General features: G+C 40.2%; 1 protein-coding gene across 2 annotated transcripts in view; it reads left to right on the forward strand.

Annotated features, from left to right (window-relative positions):
- Positions 1-23,674, forward strand: part of KDM1A (lysine demethylase 1A) — a 70,041-nt gene that overhangs the window by 41,136 nt on the left and 5,231 nt on the right. For both annotated transcript variants that reach the window (XM_068539119.1, XM_068539120.1), the window contains 6 exons: positions 8,128-8,270; positions 8,648-8,738; positions 9,944-10,078; positions 10,856-10,929; positions 12,045-12,156; positions 15,111-15,243. In XM_068539119.1, coding sequence (XP_068395220.1) covers positions 8,128-8,270; positions 8,648-8,738; positions 9,944-10,078; positions 10,856-10,929; positions 12,045-12,156; positions 15,111-15,243 — 688 coding nt within the window. The remainder of the gene's footprint in view (positions 1-8,127; positions 8,271-8,647; positions 8,739-9,943; positions 10,079-10,855; positions 10,930-12,044; positions 12,157-15,110; positions 15,244-23,674) is intronic.

A 23,674-nucleotide genomic window follows, 5' to 3' on the forward strand; every position in this document is an offset into this window, starting at 1 on the left:
TGCTATGTATATGGCAGTTTAGCCTACTGTTATTAAAAGTGGTAAGATTCCAACTCTAGAATTTTGTGTGATAGGTCCCATGGGACATCCTCACCTTTTCCTGTCTACCTTTAGGATTTATGCAGTTCGTATCAGAGAAGTACAAACTTTTAGGAAATGTTTTGGTTCCCATCCCCACCATTCTGGATCCATATTTCCTCCCAGGGCTTTTTTGGGGGTGAGGGGAAAGGGTGGGCAGCCTTCTGGCAAAATAAACAAAGTAGAAAGGAAAAGGATGAAGTAGAGGTTAATTCAACAATTCTGTAAACTTCTATTTACCCTGCAAAGACCTGTAAAAGATAAAGAGATAAGACAGTCCCTGCCATGTAAGACCCCACAGTCTGGTGGTACTTGTACACAAGTAATTATCTTTTCCCACCTTTTTATTATAGAAATTTTCAAACATATACAAAAGTAGAAAGAGTACTATAATGGACTCCCATTTTTCCAGTCTTGTTGAGAGCAGGGGAAGTGACATGACCAGATAGGTGTTTTAGGTAGCTAGACAGTAATTTAGAGAATTGCACTGAGGAAGCAGGGTCTCTGAAGTAGATATTACATTAGTCCTCAAGAAGTAATGGAATCCAAACCAAAGATTATCACTGGTCTTTGAGACACTATCTTTTTCTTTAGACTTTCCTGAATGTAGAGCAGGTTCATTTAGTCTTTCTAACAGTAAAAAGTGAGGGTTTTTTTCCTAGTAGAGATATCCAAAGAAATTGTCTGCTTTCTTGGTATTAGATAAGCTGTAAAACATTTTTTAAAACACTTGTTTCTAAATAACATACCAATATTCGCTCAAGTGTGGCCTACAGCCAGCTGCCAATCCATGAACTAACTGTTGGTTACTAGTATGGGATGACATTAATATCTTGTGCCAGAATGTAAATAAACCACATCATTTAACCACGATGTTTGTTCAGATGATGACTTTTTTTTTTTTGGTAGCAAGACTTTGTCAATGGAAGAAGTGGTGCATTTAGTTTATGTTCTGGCATAAGCTCCTTATCTCACCAGGACCAGCCCTTTGAGTAACATTTTGGTACACAGTTGTTAAGCTGGTGTGTGGTTTTCAGCATTTTGTTGTCATTCATCTCTGATCTTTATAGGATTTTTCTAGGTTTGTTTGTTTGTATTTGGTGAAGCAGCCAAATGGTAAGGAGGATTCTTTAAGCATTCTCAAATTTGGGAAAAAATTCTTTGCAGCTTTGAGTTCTGCTTGCCTTAAGTTAGTTAATCAAACATAAGAAGACATATTAATATTTCTTAATCATGCTGTTCCCCGTAATCTAGCTCAGAGTAGGAATGGACAACTGGTGACCAGTAGACTGGCTTTTGGCTTACATGACAAGTACTCAGAGCTTATAGCCTGGTTAATTTATGCTTATAATCACAGATATGTGTCATGGCTTTAGAAATCTAAGGAATAACTCAGTCAGTTGCTTCATTCTCCCATTTTGCAGGGGAAGAATCTAAAGCACATGCATATGTTTCCCTGAGGTCATTATAGTCAATAAGTTGTAGAGCCAAGGTCTGTTGTCTGGTGTTCCAGCTTTAATGCCCACACTTGTTCTGTTCTGCCTGGCTGATAGTTCAGGGAAGGTGGGGGCAGGGGTGAGTGTGCAGTTCTAACTGCCAGTGTGACTGCATCAGCTGAGTCTCCTTCTCAGACAACTTTCTTTTAATAGTTATTCTAAGGAGGCCCACGTAGAGTGATGATATTCACTCAGCCATTGATTTTTCTTCAGTGAACTGTTGAACGAAATGGGATGTGTTCCTCCATTCTCTGTGGATAGCCTCAGTGGAAAAGAGGGTGATTGATTTGATGGTTCTGTTGTTAGTACATAGAAATTAATTATTTCATCCTATACAAGGCCAGCAGTTAACTCAGAGTTATTAATATCATTTGTAATATTGTCTTAAGGACATATCACCATACTCAGCCATTTTGCTGCTATAGAAAAAAATCATGTAGTAAGTGGTTTTTGTTTTGTTACCTTATTATTGTTTTAATAACAGTCACAAGAATCCGTGAAAGAATTTGCCTCTCTCTTCTCTCTGGTCCTGGACTGACAGCTAGGATGTTGAGCTTGTACGTTTGTTTTTGACAAAGGAAGCTTATTTTATGGCTTTGGTTGACTAGAACAGGGCTTTCTAATCTGGTTCTACTATAGGATATTCTTATACATAGAAGTATCTTCCAAGCCTATAAAAATAATCAGAGCTAGTAAAGCAGGTGCCCTCGGATTAACTGATGATGGAGTTATCCTCTGAATTATGCAGTTTTAAATAGATATGGGTAAGGTTGGGAAATAGGGTAATTCATATTTTAGGAGCATTTTGGGAGTCACCAGTGAGAGGACTGAAAACATGGATTGGTGGGGGAGACTGGAGAAATGACTGCCAGTGTTTTCTGCATCTCCTATACAGCTAGTAACTTGGGGGCTTTAGATTCTAGTTTTGTGTTTGACTTTTTTTGAGTAATGAAGAGGTATCTTAAGTGAGTGAGTGAGTATGTGAGAGAGAGAGACTGTGTGTGTGTGTGTGTGTGTGTGCATGCGTGCGTGTGTGCATGTGTGATTATTAAGTGAGATCCAAAGACTCAGTAACTACTTAGAGAAACAGAACCTGAGTTTTACTTGGGAATGGCTCAACTGTTATGAGGAAGAAAGATAACACTTGAAAAGTAACGCATGCCAGTCTTCTTACAAATACCATTGGTTGGATACACTCAGTACCTATCATAACTTAGCAAGTTTCCACTTTTATTCATAGAGAGTGGTGCTTAGGTGGTTATACTTTTGACAGAGGCATCTTGGCCGTTTCAGTTTTCATCTTCCTTTTTGGAAACATCTTTGGTATCTTTAAGGCAGTCTTTCTCTACCCTTTAAAAATCATGACTGCCAATCCCTGCTTTTTATAAATGTAGAAATCTCATGCCTTCCTTTAATGTTTTTGAAGTTGCAAAATAGATCTTTCCCTTCAAGTATAGTTATAATACTGAATTTTCTTTTCCAACCTATGTTAATTTATTTAACAAGAATTTATTGAGCACCTCTGCTACGTGCTAGAAGTTGCTGGAGTGTACTCCTTAGACATGCCATGTGTGCCTTCTCCACATGGCTTAGTCCCTGCTCTAGGAAAGTCAGTTACTTACATCCCCTAAAAGATTCCTTATGAGGTAAAAGAAGGAGAGGGAGGCAACAGTCTCCATTTATAGAATCACGTTGAATTTTATTTAAATTAAGGATATACCTGTTGTCCTTATTCTCCCTTCAGGGTTAATAACAATATCTCATTTCCCTTAGCTATTTGGGAATCTGGGTTAGAAACTCCTCAGATGTAAATTTCTTTTTCCACGATTTACCAAAGGAGCTAATCTTTCGTCTTACCGTAATTGTAGAAGTGCATGGGGATGGGAGAGGCGGAGGTTGACTGTGGCCTCTGTTGTCCAGATTTGGCCATTACAACTTTCTTCAATGTGTAATTCTTCCTGAGGATTTCTCTGGCTAAATCTCAGAACTTTGAGTACCTGGAACCTAGGTACACTTAACTCCATTTTTGCTCTGCTGCCAGAGAACTTATGCAGACTGGAAGTATGACAGATGGGCAATGTTTTTGAAGACCTACCAAGCTTGTGATGATAGAATGCAACCAGAGGTAGAACTAAGGAGAGCTGTCCTTCCTTTGAGATGACTTCTTACAGAATCAGGGACCCTGTCCAGAAAGTTGCTTGGCTCTCCCAAAAGTTATTCTGCGTGAGCCAGTCACACAGGCTTCCCCACCCCGACCATGTTCAGGGGTGCTCCATATAATCCGTCCTCCATATACGGGTGCTCCATATAATAGGATCAGAACAGTCAGGATTATACCCCATTTAGAGGAGTGAGGCTCACCAAAGTTTTAGTCTTGAAGGAACCATTTATTTGGAGGCTTTCATTGAGAAATAAATGGTTTTGAAAAATCATAAAATCTGTTTCAAGCAGTAGCCTTTTTGTTTGATTCTTTGCTAGGAAACTGTATCAAAGGTCCTTTCCCGAAAGACTGCTTCTTCGTTTGTTGTTATGTTTTGTCACTGTGTTGTAATATAGAAATCCAGCTGCGTAGAATGTGGTGCTTAAGCCTTGGTAATCATTTGCTGAGTTCCTTTCTGAGGATGCAATTTAAGAATATAGAATAGAACAGTCAGGTTAGGGCTTCCCTGGTGGCACAGTGGTTAAGAATCCGCCTGCCAACGCAGGGGACACAGGTTCGATCCCTGGTCCAGGAAGATCCCACATGCCGCGGAGCAACTAAGCCCGTGTGTCACAACTACTGAGCCTGTGCTCTAGGGCCTGTGAGCCACAACTACTGAGCGAGCCCGCATGCCACAACTACTGAAGCCCACGCACCTAGAGCCCCTGCTCCACAAGAGAAGCCACCACAATGAGAAGCCTGCGCACCACAACAAAGAGTAACCCCCGCTCGCAGCAACTAGAAAAAGCCCACGCAGCAACGAAGACCCAACGTAGCCAAAAATAAAAATAAATAAATAAATTTATTTAAAAAAAAAAAAGAATGAATGGTCAGGTTAAACTAAAATTATTGTGACATGTTTAGAGATTGCCAATATTTCAACATCCTTTCATAATTATTTGTGGAACTAACAGAGTCCAAGGGTTCTCACCAAAGGGAAAGAAATGACCTGAAACAGGTATGTAGTGGGTGCTTAAGGTAGTCAGTTGCTAAAGTTCTTGTCATTGTCTGAGTGTGTCAAGTAGAATATATCTAATAGATTAATTTTAGAAACAGATTCAAGGTTTAAATACATCAAAAACACATTTTGGTTTTCTCCCAGTCAGTATTGGTGTCCTAATGGACAAGTGTTTTATTTACTATTTTCCAAATGTTTCTTTAATTTTAAAGTGGAATTTTAAAATTAATGGGAAAAAATCCAGGTTTCAAAGCTATCCCTGGTGTCACTGACAACATTCCTATAACTGCTTAGCAGAAAATGGATGGGACCTGACTGCTGACTGGAGCCCCGAGTTAGAGGGGGTGTCCTGGAGATGCAGTCATGTCATTCTGGTATCAGTCAGATTCGGCAGTGATCTTTTGGTTTGGTGTTTGTTTGTTTGGTTTGATTGTTGTTCTTTTTCTCCTGTATTGAATTTTGCTTATTCCTCTCTGCTTTCTGCACCGTCTCCCTTTACCACCCCCACCCCCACCCCCATCCAAAGTGCCTTTCTTTTGCCCATTTCTGTGCCTTGACTCTCTCATTTTAGTCTCTGTACAGTCTGTTCCTTATTTCTGTGGTAGTTGCAGCTTCTGAGCTCACAATGCTTCTGTCATGCTGTGTGTTTAAAGCCTTGATTTTACTGCCGTCTTACAAAACTAAACTTGGCTTGGCTGTTGGGCTGTTATTTACGGTTTATTTCTCTCTCTGCTGCACTGGTTAAAAGGACACTGTCAAGGTATTTTTCTTTCATAATTTTTCAAATCATTTTCCTCACTGTTTACGGTAACCCATTAAAAGCTTGCAACTTAAATCTTTCCCTTCCAAAGATCCCGTCCATCATACATTCACACTGGTTTGTTGTTGTAGAGTTGCACCTGTATGTTGGGCTGGTGCCATTTGAGTATTTGTCATTGAAAGCGCATGTAAAAAGTCAAGTTTTTTGTGGGGGGTGTGGGTGGACTAAAGGGGAAAGTGTAACGAATCAAGTGGGCTGCTCAGCAAACAGAGGGAAGAAACAAAAGGTCAAATTTGGTCCCTCTAACCTTGACAGTGTCCCTTTAAATATTTCTGTACCACACACCCTGGACCGCAGATACTGAGCCTTTGAGTGCTGTGTACTTTTTCAATATGAACTTCCCTATGTGACTGTCACTCTAGCTGTAAAGATTAGAGCTTGTCTAAAGCAAGCCATCCAGTTGACACTGGAAGAGCTTTAATCTGTACCATTTGCAAACTTGGCGAATTGGCACTTTCTGTCCTACTGTAGAGGCATATGTGATCTGGTCCCTCTTGCTGCTATAGCATCCTCCTGCTAGGCATTTTAGAAGCCACATGTAGAAATATCACCATTTGTACTCCAGGAAAAGCAGTCATTCACATTGCATCTGTGATAGTGAAGATCTCATAACTATGTAGATTTCATATTGAAAAAGTGATTGTTTCCTTTTTAAAGGAGCACCAAATTTAGAACCATCTTTTGTAACATCACTGCGGGAATTAACACCAAGTAAAATTTCAGCATTGCTTTGAGCTGTTCTGTATGTGACCATCATATATAGAGTACATGTAACTGATGGGAAAGTAAATGAAATTCCTGACAAGAAGGTCACTTCCATCAGCTCTGATAGCTGTGTAATCAGAACAAGTAGCGATGTCACCAAGAGCTCCTTTCTTTGGCCCTGGACTTGAATGGGTAGGTCAGATGTGTTTGATCCACCAAGTCCTAGGTACCACCCTGATATATAAATGGCACCAAGCATCCAAAGCCTGATTCACTGCCTTATTTCTCAACATAAACCAAAAGACTCTCAGGGGTTTCTGTTTCTAAGGCTAAGGGGGATTCTCTAATTCATAAAGATTTCCTGATCTCTTCCATGTGTGATCTTTTAGAACTTGATGCTTTAAAATATTATTTTGATTGAATTAGTTATAGTGTCTTGTCATAATTTACAGTTCCAAAGGAGAGTTGCAGTCCTTTTGCCTTTGTTTTGGTGCAGATTATACTTCTCACCATATTCTTTTTTGCTATACCATGGCTCATCTGATAAGAGTTACTTGTGTGACTCATCAGTGAAAGGGCAGAGGCTAGTGCTTCGAAAGCATCCATTTAATTGGGAAGGGCAAAACTGAAGGAGTTGCAGATGAGGAGCAGAGTTTTACTGTGATGATCTTGTCCATAATAGTTACCTCTAATTGTAGATCATTCTTCCTTAGCCTTAGTGATTATTAGGACTTACTTTCATGTTTTGTTTTCTTGTTACCAATTTTAGGTTGATGGTAAAGTGAAAATCCAAATTTTGAATCCTGTTTCCCAGTTGATGCCTAGCTTTTTTTTTTTTTAATGTATTTATTTGGCTGTGCCGGCTCTTAGTTGTGGCACGCGGGATCTTCGTTGCCGCGTGTGGGATCTAGTTCCCTGAACAGGGATTGAACCCAGGCCCCCTGCATTGGGAGCACGGAGTCTTAACCACTGGACCACCAGGGAAGTCCCGATGCCTAGCTTTTTATGGCAAGAGATGCTTGCCTTAGACATGCTTTTTCCTTCTCGCTATTCCCATGAATTCAGCAATAGGATTGTAGATACAGTTTACTTTGGGGCTGAATTAAGCAGTAGCAGAGGAATTTGTGTCAGCTAACTGATGGTATCACTAGGTAGGGGCACAGCAGGGATTAGGAGCATGGTCTCGCAGCTTGATGATCTGCTTTGCAATCTGCTCTCTTACTCCACAGTAGTGAGCCATACCTGGTACCTCAGTCACTCATAGTCTAAGAGCATTGGATATTCAACTCTGAACTTAATTGGTGCCATAAAACACTATTACTCTGAGAAAGAATTAAGATGCTGTTGTGTTCTTATTAATAGCCATGAATTTCACTTCTCTCTTCCCTACTCCTACCTGAAATTGTCGTCTTTGAGGGGAAGCAGATACCTTGGGCTTCTTATTTTTTCATCCTGTCCTTATTCTGGAAGGTGCTCAGGTGTGTTGACATAGTCTTTGTTCTCTGGGACTTCTCCAGTGTGTTGTCTGCATGTCAGCCCAGCTTATCTCAGTGCATGTCAACTCCAGGGCACCTTGTGCTCCACATGACTTCACTCAGCACCAATGTGAATCCTGTGGCTGTTAATAGAGGTAGAGTCCCAGCTCTGAGGGCAAAATCATGAGAATAGGAAAATATCCGGGCTGAAACATTTCATATCTCATTTAATGGAATTGACCACTTCATAGAAAAGACAGTTTGAATCATTGTCCTCAAAGGTTTCCCCTTTGAGATACATATTTTGACCTTTTAAACTGTAGAGCATTTGTGTTTTCATGGATGGTTATGTTTAGTCGTATAAGGACCAACTCTGCCATACTTCAAATTTTCAGGTTCCTAAAGAGAAAGATGAAATGGTAGAGCAAGAGTTTAACCGGTTGCTAGAAGCTACATCTTACCTTAGTCATCAACTAGACTTCAATGTCCTCAATAATAAGCCTGTGTCCCTTGGCCAGGCATTGGAAGTTGTCATTCAGTAAGTACTTTGATACTGCTTGTTGTATTATGGATTCCGTTTATAGATTTGCTATTTAATGTTTAAAGTTTTCATCAAATCTTATTTGAGCTAGTTTTCACTTATTTTCTTGTGAAATAGTTAAATCCAAAAGTAAAGCTATTTAAAATAATTACATGATCCTTAAGGCTCTCTCGATTGTAAAATTCATGTCTTTTATGGTATTGAATTAACTGTATTTAACATAGCCTAGAAAATAATTTGCCACCAGCCAACTTTCTTATTCCAAAGTATTAGAAATTTTAGAGGGCCTTGATGCCATCAAATGTTTCTGATGGGCACCTGTCTTATGCAGCAAGGCTGGCTGTGTGGCCAGAGCATATATATTGTCTCTTCAGGTTACAAGAAAAGCATGTTAAAGATGAGCAGATTGAACATTGGAAGAAGATAGTGAAAACTCAGGAGGAACTGAAAGAACTTCTTAATAAGGTGAAATTTTATATTTTTTTCATAGCTGAAGATGCATCAGTAGGGGGAAAAGGCCTTTAATTTAGAAATTTTAAAAGCATTTCTGATTTTTTTTCTCCATGGGAGAGAAAGTCTGCACAGCTCATTATTGTTAAGAAAATAATGACTAGCAAAAGGCACTGTTTTATCTGTCAGTCTTTCAGTATGGCATTATTGGTAAATTGTTGCTGGGGGAAATAGATCTTTCCTGTGTCAGGTTGCTGTTGACTGTTGCAAAGCTGGCCTAATGCCCTCTGCTGAAGTCTAGGATGAGAGGGAGATCAGCTGTGCTGGGGTTAAGTTCCCACTGATGAAGACAACATGTCAGCAGCCAGTACCATAATTCATTGGCATAATTATTTCACTTGAGGTGCCAATATGGGGATATTCCCCAATGGTACCTATAAGGGGGCCCTTGTTTATGCCACCTTCCAGAGCCCTAGCTCCAGACTGGGAAACCATTTGTTTCTCCTCATCCTGCCAGCTGCAAACTTGGGGGCTTTATGATGCAAAATCTGGGTGCATCTTGTGACTGGATTCTTGCCTCATTCTCTCACTGTACCTCATTTCTTCATCTTGTCAAATGAAGAGGTCTCTGGCACACCTTCATGGATTGTGGTACGGATGAAGTGAGAAGAGTGGCTAGAACATGGCCAGCTGGTGTGAAGCTCCCAGTTTCAAGCTTTAACCTTCACCCTAGTCTTGTGTAGCACCACCAGAAATCCGAAAAAACTAACATGGGGAATGGTTCTTTAAGGTTCTTTGTGTGATGATTTGACCTTTTACATATTTAAAAAGCAAATCATGACAATTTGTTTCCCAAAGCAATAAGTTTAATTGGAGACAGTTTGTTTTTCCTGGTAGTTAATTTTTAATTAATTATATATTTTTATTAATGGGACATTCCTAGTACTCCCATTTGTTTTGGAAGACAGAGCCAATCCTACTTATCTGATAGTGATGTGATACCTCTGTGTTGAGCCATATAGGATTTTTTCCTGTTTTAAAATGCCATTAAAACAATTTTTTTTTTTAATGTCATGATTTGGAAGACGTATTTAAGAATTCCATAGACCTTGCAGTATAACCCTGTTTTGGTGTAATAGCAGTTTAGGGGAGGAACCAAAGTACATGCTTTGGCGATGAATTACTGTCTGGAATGGTAAATTTGTATTTTTCCCTCTTAGATGGTAAATTTAAAAGAGAAAATTAAAGAACTCCATCAGCAATACAAAGAAGCATCTGAAGTCAAGCCACCCAGAGATATCACTGCTGAGTTCTTAGTGAAAAGCAAACACAGGGATCTAACTGCCTTATGCAAGGTATGGTATACATACATGCCTCATTGATTTTTACTTGGAATCCTAAGAAATAGTATAGATCCAGGAAACTTTGGAAAAGAGAGAGCCACTAGCCAATCACAGGTGCCTGTAGTAGGAAGAAGAGGGTTTGGTACACAGGAGCTGTGAGAACTTAATGGGTTAATTTTGTCCGCGTTTTCTGCAGAATTCCTGCCTTGTTTTCACAGTGTCATCCTTTAGCTTACCTACATCTCAGTTTAGCCCTCTGTCATAGTTTATCTCTGACAATTTAAAATAATGATAATGAACATGGATTTCAGAGTTATTGAATGGAGTCAAACTGTCTGGTTGAAATCCCTAACTTACTATCTCCTAGCCATGTGACCTTAGACTCCTTAGTCACCTCATCTGTGACATGGTGTTAGTACTACCTCACTTGTAGCGGGTCTGAAGTGCTTATTCCATGCTAGGGACACAGTAAACGCACCGGAAGTGGTAGTCACTATTCTTTTTCATCCTTACTGTGTAGCATACTAGTATGTTTCTTTATTTCCTCCTTCTGCATCCTCCCCCACCTCCCCGCCCCCACCCCCCTCAGTCTTAATTCTAGGCTAACCTTGTAACTTGTCTCCAAGAACAACCATCCCTGAGCCCTGACCCAACCTCCAGCCTTCAGCTAAGGCACACTTGTAGATTGACCTGAACAGGGATATGGTCCAGGCCTTACACTTTGTGGTATAAATAACTAGGTGGGTCTCTGACCCATCAAGATCAACCCAGTTCTCTTAATTTTATCAGGAATATGATGAATTAGCTGAAACACAAGGAAAGCTAGAAGAAAAACTTCAAGAATTAGAAGCCAATCCCCCAAGGTAAGGAAAACACAAACGCTCAGAAAGATAGCTTTTACTGTTCCTTCTGTTAGATTTAAAAGAAAAATTACAGGGCCTTCCCTGGTGGCGCAGTGGTTGAGACTCTGGCTGCCAATGCGGGGGACGCGGGTTCGAGCCCTGGTCTGGGAGGATCCCACATGCCGCGGAGCGACTAGGCCCGTGAGCCACAATTGCTGAGCCCGCGCGTCTGGAGCCTGTGCTCCGCAACAAGAGAGGCCACGACAGTGAGAGGCCCGCGCACCGCGATGAAGAGTGGCCCCCACTTGCCGCAACTAGAGAAAGCCCTCGCACAGAAACGAAGACCCAACACAGCCATAAATAAATAAATAAATAAAAGTTTTAAAAAAAAAAAAAAAAACAGAAAAATTACAAAACACCCTGGGCTTTTATTTATGTTCAGTGAATGTATTGTAAATTGTTTAATGAATGGAAGGTATCTGTGCACATAGGACTATTTGTCAGGTTCCTTAATCCTCTGCTCTTATATTTTAATGTGTAACGGTGTCCTAGATACTTGAATCTAGGTATCTTTTTTTAAAAGATAGCCTTTTCCCATAAGATTTGGTACATGAATGAAAATTGTCTTTGAGTGGCGTAGAAGGTGGTATTGCTTTAAACTCTCATAATTCTGGGGACTAGGAAAGTATTACACTTTATTTCCATTGGGTTTTTGATAGTGAACTCTTATATGGTGACAGTGTGCTGCATGTTGCATCCGGCCTCCACATACATCTACTCTTTTCTGTAGTCAGGGATGCTACCCATTCTTGCTTAAAAAAAAAAAGTCCATGCTTTATTCAAAATATAAAAAAAAAAATTTTTTTTAAGTAATAAGCTTTTATAATGCAAGGTAACAGTATAAAGAAGACTTTTTTTTTTCCCAGAATTACAGTCAGGCCTTTGCTTTATGCAGTAAGCTTGGCCTGCTCTAGGCAGCAGGAATAAAGGGCTTAATAAGACAGATACGGTCCTGCTTTTTGACTTAGAATTTCTTCACATAAGGCATAGTCCCACTGAGATCATCCACATCAGCCCATTGAGAATCGTAGTAATGTCCTTTAATAACCTTGTGTTCCTTTGTTCTCATTTTGCAGTGATGTGTACCTCTCATCAAGAGACAGACAAATACTTGACTGGCATTTTGCAAATCTTGAATTTGCTAATGCCACACCTCTCTCTACACTTTCCCTTAAACATTGGGATCAGGTAAAATTCCCTTACCATGTATTTTGTTGCACATGTCTTTGAGAGGGCTCCTAAGAGAAACTGTTAATTTGTTTGTATGTGTGTTTTTAAACAGCTTTATTAAGATATAATTTATATTCAATAACACTCACCTATTTTAAGTGAGCAGTGTGATGTTTTGCCAGACTTACATAGTCATGAACCACCACGCCCACAATTAAGATACAGAACATTTCTGTCACCCTGAAAAGTTCTCTTGTCCCTTTCCAGTCAGGCCCCAGCCCTCCTGCTCCTGGCCCTACGCAACCACTGATTTGCTTTCTGTCACTAAAGTTTTGCTTTTTCTAGAATTGCATGTAAATTGGACCATACAGTATATAATTGTACAGTATACAGCCTTTTGTGTGTGCCTTTTTTGATTTTGAGATTCATTGTTGTTGTGTATATCAATAGTTTGTTTCTTTTTGTTGTTTAGTAATATTCATATCCATTGTATAGATACGGCCACAGAATGTACCCATTCACTGATACATGGACAGACATTTAGGTTGTTTCGTTTTTGGCTATAAATGATTGAAGCTACTGTGAACGTTCATGTTTTTCTCTTGGGTAAATATCTAGAAGTAAAATTCTTGGGTCTGCGGGAAGTAGATTTTTAACTTTATAAGAAACTTCCAAATGGTTTTCCACATCTCATGCTCATCAGCAGTAGTGTATGCCAGCCCCAGTTGCTCCATAACCTCACCAACACCTGGTATCGCCAGTTTTTAAAATTTTAACCATTTTAATGGTTGTATAGTAGTTTTTCATTGTGGTTTTAATTTGCATTCCTGTGATGACTAGTAACGTGAAGCATCTTTTCATGTGCTTATTGGCCATTCATATGTCAATTATTTGGTGAAAAGTCTGTTCAGAGCTTTTGCCTATTTAAAAAAGTCTACTGTCACAACATTGTTAATCAACTATACTCCAATATAAAATAAAAAGTTAAAAAAATTAAATTTAAAAAAACAGTTGTTTGTCCTCTTGTAAGAGTTCATTATGGTCTGTAAATTCTGGATACAGTTCCTTTGTCAGATTTTGTTTTGAAAATACTTTCTTCCAGTCTACAACTGGCGTTTTCATTTTCTAAATGGTATCTTTCAAAGAGCAAAAGTTTTTAATTTTATGAAGTCCTGTTTATCAACTCTTTCTTTTAGGCTTTGTGCTTTTTGTGTCCTGAAAAATCTTTGTCTAAACTGGGACTGCAAAGATTTTCTCCTGTTTTCTTCCTGAAGTTTTGTGAGCTTAGCTCTTATGTTAGGTCTATGACCTATTTTGAGTTAAATTTTTGTGTATAGTGAGAGGTGAGGTAGGGTTCATATTTTTCCATATGGTTATCTAGTTAACTATTCTAGCACCATCTTTTTTCTTTATTTGTTTTGACACCTTTGTTGAAAATCAGTTCTTCCATTCAGTATCTGTCTATCCATATGCCACTGTCACACTGTCTTGATTACTGTTGCTTTATAGTACATCTTGAAATCAGGAAGTGTAAGTTCTTCATCTTTGTTCTTTTTTGAAAGTGTTTTGACTATTTTAGATCTTCTATAAAGTTTTAGAATCAGCTTATCAGTCTCTACAAAAAAAATACCTTCTGGGATTGTCATCTTAATAGTGAGTCTTCTAATCCTTGAACATGGTATATCTCTCCATTTATTTAGGTTTCCTTTAATTTATCTCAGCAATACTTTATAGTTCTCAGTGTACCAGTCTTACACATCTTTTGTTAAATTATTCTTAAGTGTTTCAGTGTGATTTACTTTTGAACTGGTGAGAAATTACCAGGTTTCTTAGATGCTGAATGGACCAATCTCTAAATCTGAGACTCTGGCCAGACTTAAGATTGTATAGAAGTAAATGTTATATTTTACTTACATATTTTCATTTTCATTATACATTTTCCTAGTAAAATTATTTTTACTTCTTCATCTTCAGATTATGTCCTGGTATTCTTTAGAATTTGAATTATGGGAAGGATTGCACTTGCTAGTGGTACAAATCTTGTAGAATTTCCAGTTTCTTTATGGTTTTTCATATAAATACTAAATTACCTCTAGTCACTGATCTATCATTTGATGTTGCAATATGTATTCATTTGTAATCGTATTAAATTTTGAATGTAGGTGACGTGAACTGATCCATATGGGGAACAAATGAGTCAGTCACTAAGTTAGTGAGAGTTGTGCTACCAACCCAGTATATGTTTATCTAATTCCTAAGAATCGTGGTATGTTTTCCCCAGGAGTTTCACGAAATTAGAAATATCAACTAGCCTTCAAAAGTTTCTCTATTTGGAAAATTTTTCAGTAAATTCAAAGACATGAAATCATTTTGGGAATTCTTCCAGGCCAAATCTTGACTTCTTTATGGATTATCTTGGGCGAGTCTTTATAATCCTAGATTACCTTCGTCTGGTTTGACCAACTTTAGTTTTGGAAGTCTTCCTCAACTTTAAAACCTGTAAGTTTAAGCCATAAAAACTGATTTTGCTGTTATGTAGAAGAAAATGTAATTAGGATGGTGAATCTGATATGCTACCACATCTACAGTGCATACAAAAGCCAAACAAACATTTATGGTATCATCTGAATTTACTGAATAAGCTTCCTTCCCTCTCCTGCCCGCCATGGGTAGTCTGGACTTGGTGGTGTAGGACTGTGATGATAAAAAGTCTATCACAGAAAAAAAGAAACTGCCCTAATCTCACTGCCCAGAGATAGTCATTAGCGACATTCTGGCGTTTTTTCCGTTTTCCCTTTAGTTTCCTGGGTCAGCTGTAGTGGAAGACTGCGTGATTATTCTTTAATTTCTGTCTTAGAATATTGACTTTCCACAAGCTGGTGTTTTTTCAGTGTTATTTTATAGGACTCAACATAAATGGCATAAGTTAGATTAAGAAAGTGTGAAAATATGTCCTTTTCTGTCTTCTTTAGGATGATGACTTTGAGTTTACTGGCAGCCACCTGACAGTGAGGAATGGCTACTCATGTGTGCCTGTGGCTTTAGCAGAAGGCCTGGACATTAAACTGAATACAGCAGTTCGGCAGGTTCGCTACACAGCTTCAGGTACGTCTTTACTGGTAAGATAAATCTCTTACTTTGAAACATGGTACTGATCTTTTGTTGAGTTTGACCTACAGAAAAAATTTTAGGTACATTTCCTGATAGAATGTCTCATAAACTATGATTCCTGAATTTAAAATTTTGCATTTACAAAAGTACTGAGGCTGTAGAGCCTTTAGAGGCTCTGACCCCATCATAGTATAAACCAGAAAATTGGGGCAATTTTTAGAGTCTCCAGTTTGTGCATATTAGTTTGGTATTATAGTAAACAGCCAGGGAGTTTGGATTTAATTTTGCTAAGTATGCTCTTAAATACCAGGATTTGGGCCCCTAGGACTCCAGTGGGACCCACCCCTTGTATTTCACCATCTGCATCTTGGTCTTTGGCTTTTCGTATTCAGGTGGGCTAACTGCTTAGGCTGGTTTCTCGTTCTGGGAGCAGTTTTGCTGATAGGTTGACTTCAGAGATGGAATTGCCCTGTGATTCCTATGGCAGTAGGCTCTGTGCTGATTATTGCTGCTTTCAGGGTACATTTCATGTGGAGTGCAGAGAGCCCATCATCCACCCACCTTTGGAATTAATAGTCTTGAACTCCTTAACGAAGCTAGTCACCCCTCCTCTCTGAGGGCTCTCATGACTAGTGGAGATGTGGCCACCAGTCTTGCCCTCCATGGCCCCTTTTCTAGAGTTGCTGAGATCACCACAGATAATTTTTTTAACAACCAGTGAAAGAGTTTTTGATTTTAGCTTTCCCTTCAGAGGCAGCTCCTAGCTGCTGGTGTTGAGAAGATCTACAGCCTTAAATAGCCATTTGCAGGCAGGTGGAGAACAGTGAGACTAGCTTTTGTGTCATTTTCCCTAGTTCTGTGGCCACAGAAAATGGGCATGTATGGAGCTCTCATACTTATTTTTTTTTTTTTTAAACATCTTTATTGAAGTATAATTGCCTTACAATGGTGTGTTAGCTTCTGCTTTATAACAAAGTGAATCAGTTATACATATACAGTATGTTCCCATTTCTCTTCCCTCTTGCATCTCCCTCCCTCCCACCCTCCCCATCCCACCCCTCTAGGTGGTCACAAAGCACCGAGCTGATCTCCCTGTGCTATGCGGCTGCTTCCCACTAGTTATCTATTTTACATTTGGTAGTGTATATATGTCCATGACACTCTCTTACCCTGTCACATCTCACCCCACCCCCTCCCCATATCCTCAAGTCCATTCTCTAGTAGGTCTGTGTCTTTATTCCCGTCTTGCCACTAGGCTCTTCATGGCCTTTTTTTTTTTTTTTTTCCTTAGATTCCGTACATATGTGTTAGCATACTGTATTTGTTTTTCTCTTTCTGACTTACTTCACTCTGTATGACAGACTCTAACTCCATCCACCTCATTACAAATACCTCCATTTCATTTCTTTTTATGGCTGAGTAATATTCCATTGTATATATGTGCCACATCTTCTTTATCCATTCATCTGTCGATGGACATTTAGGTTGCTTCCATGTCCTGGCTATTGTAAATAGAGCTGCAATGAACATTTTGGTACATGACTCTTTTTGACCTATGGTTTTCTCAGGGTATATGCCCAGTAGTGGGATTGCTGGGTCGTATGGTAGTTCTATTTGTAGTTTTTTAAGGAACCTCCATACTGTTCTCCATAGTGGCTGTATCAATTTACATTCCCACCAACAGTGCAAGAGTGTTCCCTTTCCTCCACACCCTCTCCAGCATTTATTGTTTCTAGATTTTTTGATGATGGCCATTCTGACCGGTGTGAGATGATATCTCATTGTAGTTTTGATTTGCATTTCTCTAATGATTAATGATGTTGAGCATTCTTTCATGTGTCTGTAGGCCATCTGTATATCTTCTTTGGAGAAATGTCTATTTAGGTCTTCTGCCCATTTTTGGATTGGGTTGTTCGTTTTTTTGTTATTGAGCTGCATGAGCTGCTTGTAAATCTTGGAGATTAATCCTTTGTCAGTTGCTTCATTTGCAAATATTTTCTCCCATTCTGATGGTTGTCTTTTGGTCTTGTTTATGGTTTCCTTTGCTGTGCAAAAGCTTTTAAGTTTCATTAGGTCCCATTTGTTTATTTGTGTTCTTATTTCCATTTCTCTGGGAGCTGGGTCAAAAAGAATCTTGCTGTGATGTATGTCATAGAGTGTTCTGCCTATGTTTTCCTCTAAGAGTTTGATAGTGTCTGCCCTTACACTTAGGTCTTTAATCCATTTTGAGTTTATTTTTGTGCGTGGTGTCAGGGAGTGTTCTAATTTCATACTTTTACATGTACCTGTCCAATTTTCCCAGCACCACTTATTGAAGAGGCTGTCTTTTCTCCACTGTATATGCTTGCCTCCTTTATCAAAGATAAGGTGACCGTATGTGTGCGGGTTTATCTCTGGGCTTTCTATCCTGTTCCATTGATCTATATTTCTGTTTTTGTGCCAGTACCAAACTGTCTTGATTACTGAAGCTTTGTAATAAAGTCTGAAGTCAGGGAGCCTGATTCCCCCAGCTCCATTTTTCGTTCTCAAGATTGCTTTTGCTATTCGGGGTCTTTTGTGTTTCCATACAAATTGTGAAATTTTTTGTTCTAGTCCTGTGAAAAATGCCAGTGGTAGTTTGATAGGGATTGCATTGAATCTGTAGATTGCTTTGGGTAGTAGAGTCATTTTCACAATGTTGATTCTTCCAATCCAGGAACATGGTATATCTCTCCATCTATTTGTATCATCTTTAATTTCTTTCATCAGTGTCTTATAATTTTCTGCATACAGGTCTTTTGTCTCCTTAGGTAGGTTTATTCCTAGATATTTTATTCTTTTTGTTGCAATGGTAAATGGGAGTGTTTTCTTAATTTCACTTTCAGATTTTTCGTCATTAGTGTATAGAAATGCAAGAGATTTCTGTGCATTTATTTTGTATCCTGCTACTTTACCAAATTCATTGATTAGCTCTAGGAGTTTTCTGGTAGCATCTTTAGGATTCTCTATGTATAGTATCATGTCATCTGCAAATAGTGACAGCTTTACTTCTTCTTTTCCGATTTGGATTCCTTTTATTTCTTTGTCTTCTCTGATTGCTGTGGCTAACACTTCCAAAACTATGTTGAATAATAGTGGTGAGAGTGGGCAACCTTGTCTTGTTCCTGATCTTAGTGGAAATGGTTTCAGTTTTTCACCATTGAGGACAATGTTGGCTGTGGGTTTGTCATATATGGCCTTTATTATGTTGAGGAAAGTTCCCTCTATGCCTACTTTCTGCAGGGCTTTTATCATAAATGGGTGTTGAATTTTGTCGAAAGCTTTCTCTGCATCTATTGAGATGATCATATGGTTTTTCTCCTTCAATTTGTTAATATGGTGTATCACATTGATTGATTTGCATATGTTGAAGAATCCTTGCATTCCTGGGATAAACCCCACTTGATCATGGTGTATGATCCTTTTAATGTGCTGTTGGATTCTGTTTGCTAGTATTTTGTTGAGGATTTTTGCATCTATGTTCATCAGTGATATTGGCCTGTAGTTTTCTTTCTTTGTGACATCTTTGTCTGGTTTTGGTATCAGGGTGATGGTGGCCTCGTAGAATGAGTTTGGGAGTGTTCCTCCCTCTGCAATATTTTGGAAGAGTTTGAGAAGGATAGGTGTTAGCTCGTCTCTAAATGTTTGATAGAATTCACCTGTGAAGCCATCTGGTCCTGGGCTTTTGTTTGTTGGAAGGTTTTTAATCACAGTTTCAATTTCAGTGCTTGTGATTGGTCTGTTCATATTTTCTATTTCTTCCTGGTTCAGTCTCGGCAGTTTGTGCATTTCTAAGAATCTGTCCATTTCTTCCAGGTTGTCCATTTTATTGGCATAGAGTTGCTTGTAGTAATCTCTCATGATCTTTTGTATTTCTGCAGTGTCAGTGGTTACTTCTCCTTTTTCATTTCTAATTCTATTGATCTGAGTCTTCTCCCTTTTTCTCTTGATGAGTCTGGCTAATGGTTTATCAATTTTGTTTATCTTCTCAAAGAACCAGCTTTTAGTTTCACTGATTTTTGCTATTGTTTCCTTCATTTCTTTTTCATTTATTTCTGACCTGATCTTTATGATTTCTTTCCTTCTGCTGGCTTTGGGGTTTTTTTGTTCTTCTTTCTCTAATTGCTTTAGGTGCAAGGTTAGGTTGTTTATTCGAGATGTTTCCTGTTTCTTGAGGTAGGCTTGTATTGCTATAAACTTCCCTCTTAGCACTGCTTTTGCTGCGTCCCATAGGTTTTGGGTCGTCATATCTCCATTGTCATTTGTTTCTAGGTATTTTTTGATTTCCCCTTTGATTTCTTCAGTGATCACTTCGTTATTAAGTAGTGTATTGTGTAGCCTCCATGTGTTTGTATTTTTTACAGATCTTTTTCTGTAATTGATATCTAGTCTCATAGCGTTGTGGTCGGAAAAGATACTTGATACGATTTCAATTTTCTTAAATTTACCAAGGCTTGATTTGTGACCCAAGATATGATCTATCCTGGAGAATGTTCCATGAGCACTTGAGAAAAATGTGTGTTCTGTTGTTTTTGGGTGGAATGTCCTATAAATATCAATTAAGTCCATCTTGTTTAATGTATCATTTAAAGCTTGTGTTTCCTTATTTATTTTCATTTTGGATGATCTGTCCATTGGTGAAAGTGGGGTGTTAAAGTCCCCTACTAAAGACCAATCACTACTATTGCTGTCGATTTCCCCTTTAATGGCTGTTAGTATTTGCCTTATGTATTGAGGTGCTCCTATGTTGGGTGCGTAAATATTTACAATTGTTATACCTTCCTCTTGGATCGATCCCTTGATCATTATATAGTGTCCTTCTTTGTCTCTTGTAATAGTCTTTATTTTAAATTTATTTAAATTTTGTCTGATATGAGAATTGCTGCTCCAGCTTTCTTTTGATTTCCATTTGCATGGAATATCTTTTTCCATCCCCTCACTTTCAGTCTGTATGTGTCTCTAGGTCTGAAGTGGGTCTCTTGTAGACAGCATATATACGGGTCTTGTTTTTGTATCCATTCAGCCAGCCTGTGTCTTTTGGTGGGAGCATTTAATCCATTTACATTCAAGGTAATTATCGATATGTATGTTCCTATTCCCATTTTCTTAAATGTTTTGGGTTTGTTATTGTAGGTGTTTTCCTTCTCTTGTGTTTCTTGCCTAGAGAAGTTCCTTTAGCATTTGTTGTAAAGCTGGTTTGGTGGTACTGAACTCTCTCAGCTTTTGCTTGTCTGTAAAGGTTTTAATTTCTCCATCACATCTGAATGAGATCCTTGCTGGGTAGAGTAATCTTGGTTGTAGGTTTTTCTCCTTCATCACTTTAAGTATATCCTGCCACTCCCTTCTGGCTTGCAGAGTTTCTGCTGAAAGATCAGATGTTAACCTTATGGGGATTCCCTTGTGTGTTATTTGTTGTTTTTCCCTTGCTGCCTTTAGTATGTTTTCCTTATATTTAATTTTTGACAGTTTGATTAATATGTGTCTTGGTGTGTTTCTCCTTGGGTTTATCCTGTATGGGACTCTCTGTGCTTCCAGGACTTGATTAACTATTTCCTTTCCCATATTAGGGAAGTTTTCAACTATAATCTCTTCAAATATTTTCTCAGTCCCTTTCTTTTTCTCTTCTTCTTCTGGGACCCCTATAATTCGAATGTTGGTGCATTTAATGTTGTCCCTGAGGTCTCTGAGACTGTCTTCAGTTCTTTTCATTCTTTTTTCTTTATCCTGCTCTGCAGTAGTTATTTCCACCATTTTATCTTCCAGGTCACTTATCCTTTCTTCTGCCTCAGTTATTCTGCTATTGATCCCATCTAGAGTATTTTTAATTTCATTTATTGTGTTTTTCATCATTGCTTGGTTCCTCTTTAGTTCTTCTACGTCCTTGTTAAATGTTTCTTGCATTTTGTCTATTCTATTTCCAAGATTTTGGATCATCCTTACTATCATTATTCTGAATTCTTTTTCAGGTAGACTACCTGTTTCCTCTTCATTTGTTAAGCCTGGTGTGTTTTGACCCTGCTCCTTCATCTGCTGTGTGTTTTTCTGTCGTCTCATTTTGCTTATCTTACTGTGTTTGGGGTCTCCTTTTCACAGGCTGCAGGTTCGTAGTTCCCGTTGTTTTTTGTATCTGTCCCCAGTGGCTAAGGTTGGTTCAGTGGGTTGTGTAGGCTTCCTGGTGGAGGGGACTGGTGCCTGTGTTCTGGTGGTTGAGGCTGGATCTTGTCTTTCTGGTGGGCACGTCCACGTCTGGTGGTGTATTTTGGGGTGTCTGTGGCCTTATTATGATTTTAGGCAGCCTCTCTGCTAATGGATGGGGCTGTGTTCCTGTCTTGCTAGTTGTTTGGCATAGGGTGTCCAGCACTGTAGCTTGCTGGTCGTTGAGTGAAGCTGGGTCTTGATGTTGAGATGGAGATCTCTGAGAGATTTTTGCCGTTTGGTATTACGTGGAGCTGGGAGGTCTCTTGTGGACCAGTGTCCTGAAGTTGGCTCTCCCACCTCAGAGGCACGGCCCTGATGCCTGGCTGGAGCACCAAGAGCCTTTCGTCCACACGGCTCAGAGTAAAAGGGAGAAAAAATAGAAAGAAAGAGGCTATAATATAGTGAAGTAAAATAAAGCTATTATAAAGCAAAGCTATACAGACAAAATCTCACCCAGAAGCATATACATATACACTCACAAAAAAAGGAAAAGGGGAAAAATTAATATATCCTGCTCCCAAAGTCCACCTCCTGAATTTGGGATGATTCGTTGTCTATTCAGGTATTCAACAGATGCAGGCACATCAAGTTGTTTGTGGAGTTTTAATCCGCTGCTTCTGAGGCTGCTGGGAGAGATTTCCCCTTCTCTTCTCTGTCCTCACAGCTCCTGGGGATCAGCTTTGGATTTGGACCCGCCTCTGCGTGTAGGTCGCCTGAGGGCGTCTGTTCCCCGCCCAGACAGGACGGGGTTAAAGGAGCAGCTGCTTCGGGGGCTCTGGCTCACCCAGGCCGCGGGGAGGGAGCGGTACGGAGGAGGCGGGGCGAGCCTGCGGCGTCAGAGGCCAGCGTGACGTTGCACCAGCCTGAGGCGCGCAGTGTGTTCTCCCGGGGAAGTTGTCCCTGGATCACGGGACCCTGGCAGTGGCGGGCTGCACAGGCTCCCGGGAGGGGTGGTGTGGAGAGTGACCTGTGCTCGCACACAGGATTTTTGGAGGCAGCAGCAGCAGCCCCAGCGTCTCGCGCCAGTCTCTGGGGTCCGCGCTGATAGCCGCGGCTCGCGCCAGTCTCTGGAGTTCATTTAGGCGGCGCTCTGAATCCCCTCTCCTCGCGCACCAGGAAACAAAGAGGCAAGAAAAAGTCTCTTGCCTCTTTGGCAGCTGCAGACTTTTTCCCGGTCTCCCTCCCAGCCAGCTGTGGTGCACTAACCCCTTCAGGCTGTGTTCACGCCGCCAACCCCAGTCCTCTCCCTGCGATCCGACCGAAGCCCGAGCCTCAGCTCCCAGCCCCCGCCCGCCCCGGCGGGTGAGCAGACAAGCCTCTCGGGCTGCTGAGTGCTGCTCGGCGCCGAGCCTCTGTGCGGGAATCTCTCCGTTTTTTTTCCTCTGCGCCCCTGTTGCTGTGGGATCCGCGCTGATAGCCGCGGCTCGTGCCCGTCTCTGAAGTTCGTTTAGGCGGCGCTCTGAATCCCCTCTCCTCGCGCACCAGGAAACAAAGAGGCAAGAAAAAGTCTCTTGCCTCTTCGGCAGCTGCAGACTTTTTCCCGGACTCCCTCCCGGCTAGCTGTGGTGCACTAACCCCTTCAGGCTGTGTTCACGCCGACAACCCCAGTCCTCTCCCTGCGATCCGACCGAAGCCCGAGCCTCCGTGCGGGAATCTCTCCGCTTTGCCCTCCGCACCCCTGTGGCTGTGCTTTCCTCCGTGGCTCCGAAGCTTCCCCCCTCTGCCACCCGCAGTCTCTGCCCACGAAGGGGCTTCCTAGTGTGTGGAAATCTTTCCTCCTTCACAGCTCCCTCCCACTGGTGCAGGTGCCGTCCCTATTCTTTTGTCTCTGTTATTTCTTTTTTCTTTTGCCCTACCCAAGTACCGGGGGAGTTTCTTGCCTTTTGGGAGGTCGGACGTTTTCTGCCAGTGTTCAGTGGGTGTTCTGTAGGAGCAGTTCCACGTGTAGATGTATTTCTACTGTATCTGTGGGAAGGAAGGTGATCTCCGCGTCTTACTCTTCCGCCATCTTCTCTCCTCCTCTCATACTTATTTTGAGCTTTCTCTGTATTTTTCAGAAATTATGTAAAGAGGCATTTATTGAAGAAAAAATTGAACACAAATGAGGGAAAAGTACATTAACTTACTTTCAGTACCTTTTCTGTGGTCAGCTTTGAGCTCATTCACATCCTGGCAAGCTAAGCATCACCGTGTATTCTCAAGGATCGCA

This window comes from Eschrichtius robustus, chromosome 3, assembly GCF_028021215.1.
Source record: "Eschrichtius robustus isolate mEscRob2 chromosome 3, mEscRob2.pri, whole genome shotgun sequence".
In the NCBI taxonomy this organism is placed as follows: domain Eukaryota; kingdom Metazoa; phylum Chordata; class Mammalia; order Artiodactyla; family Eschrichtiidae; genus Eschrichtius; species Eschrichtius robustus.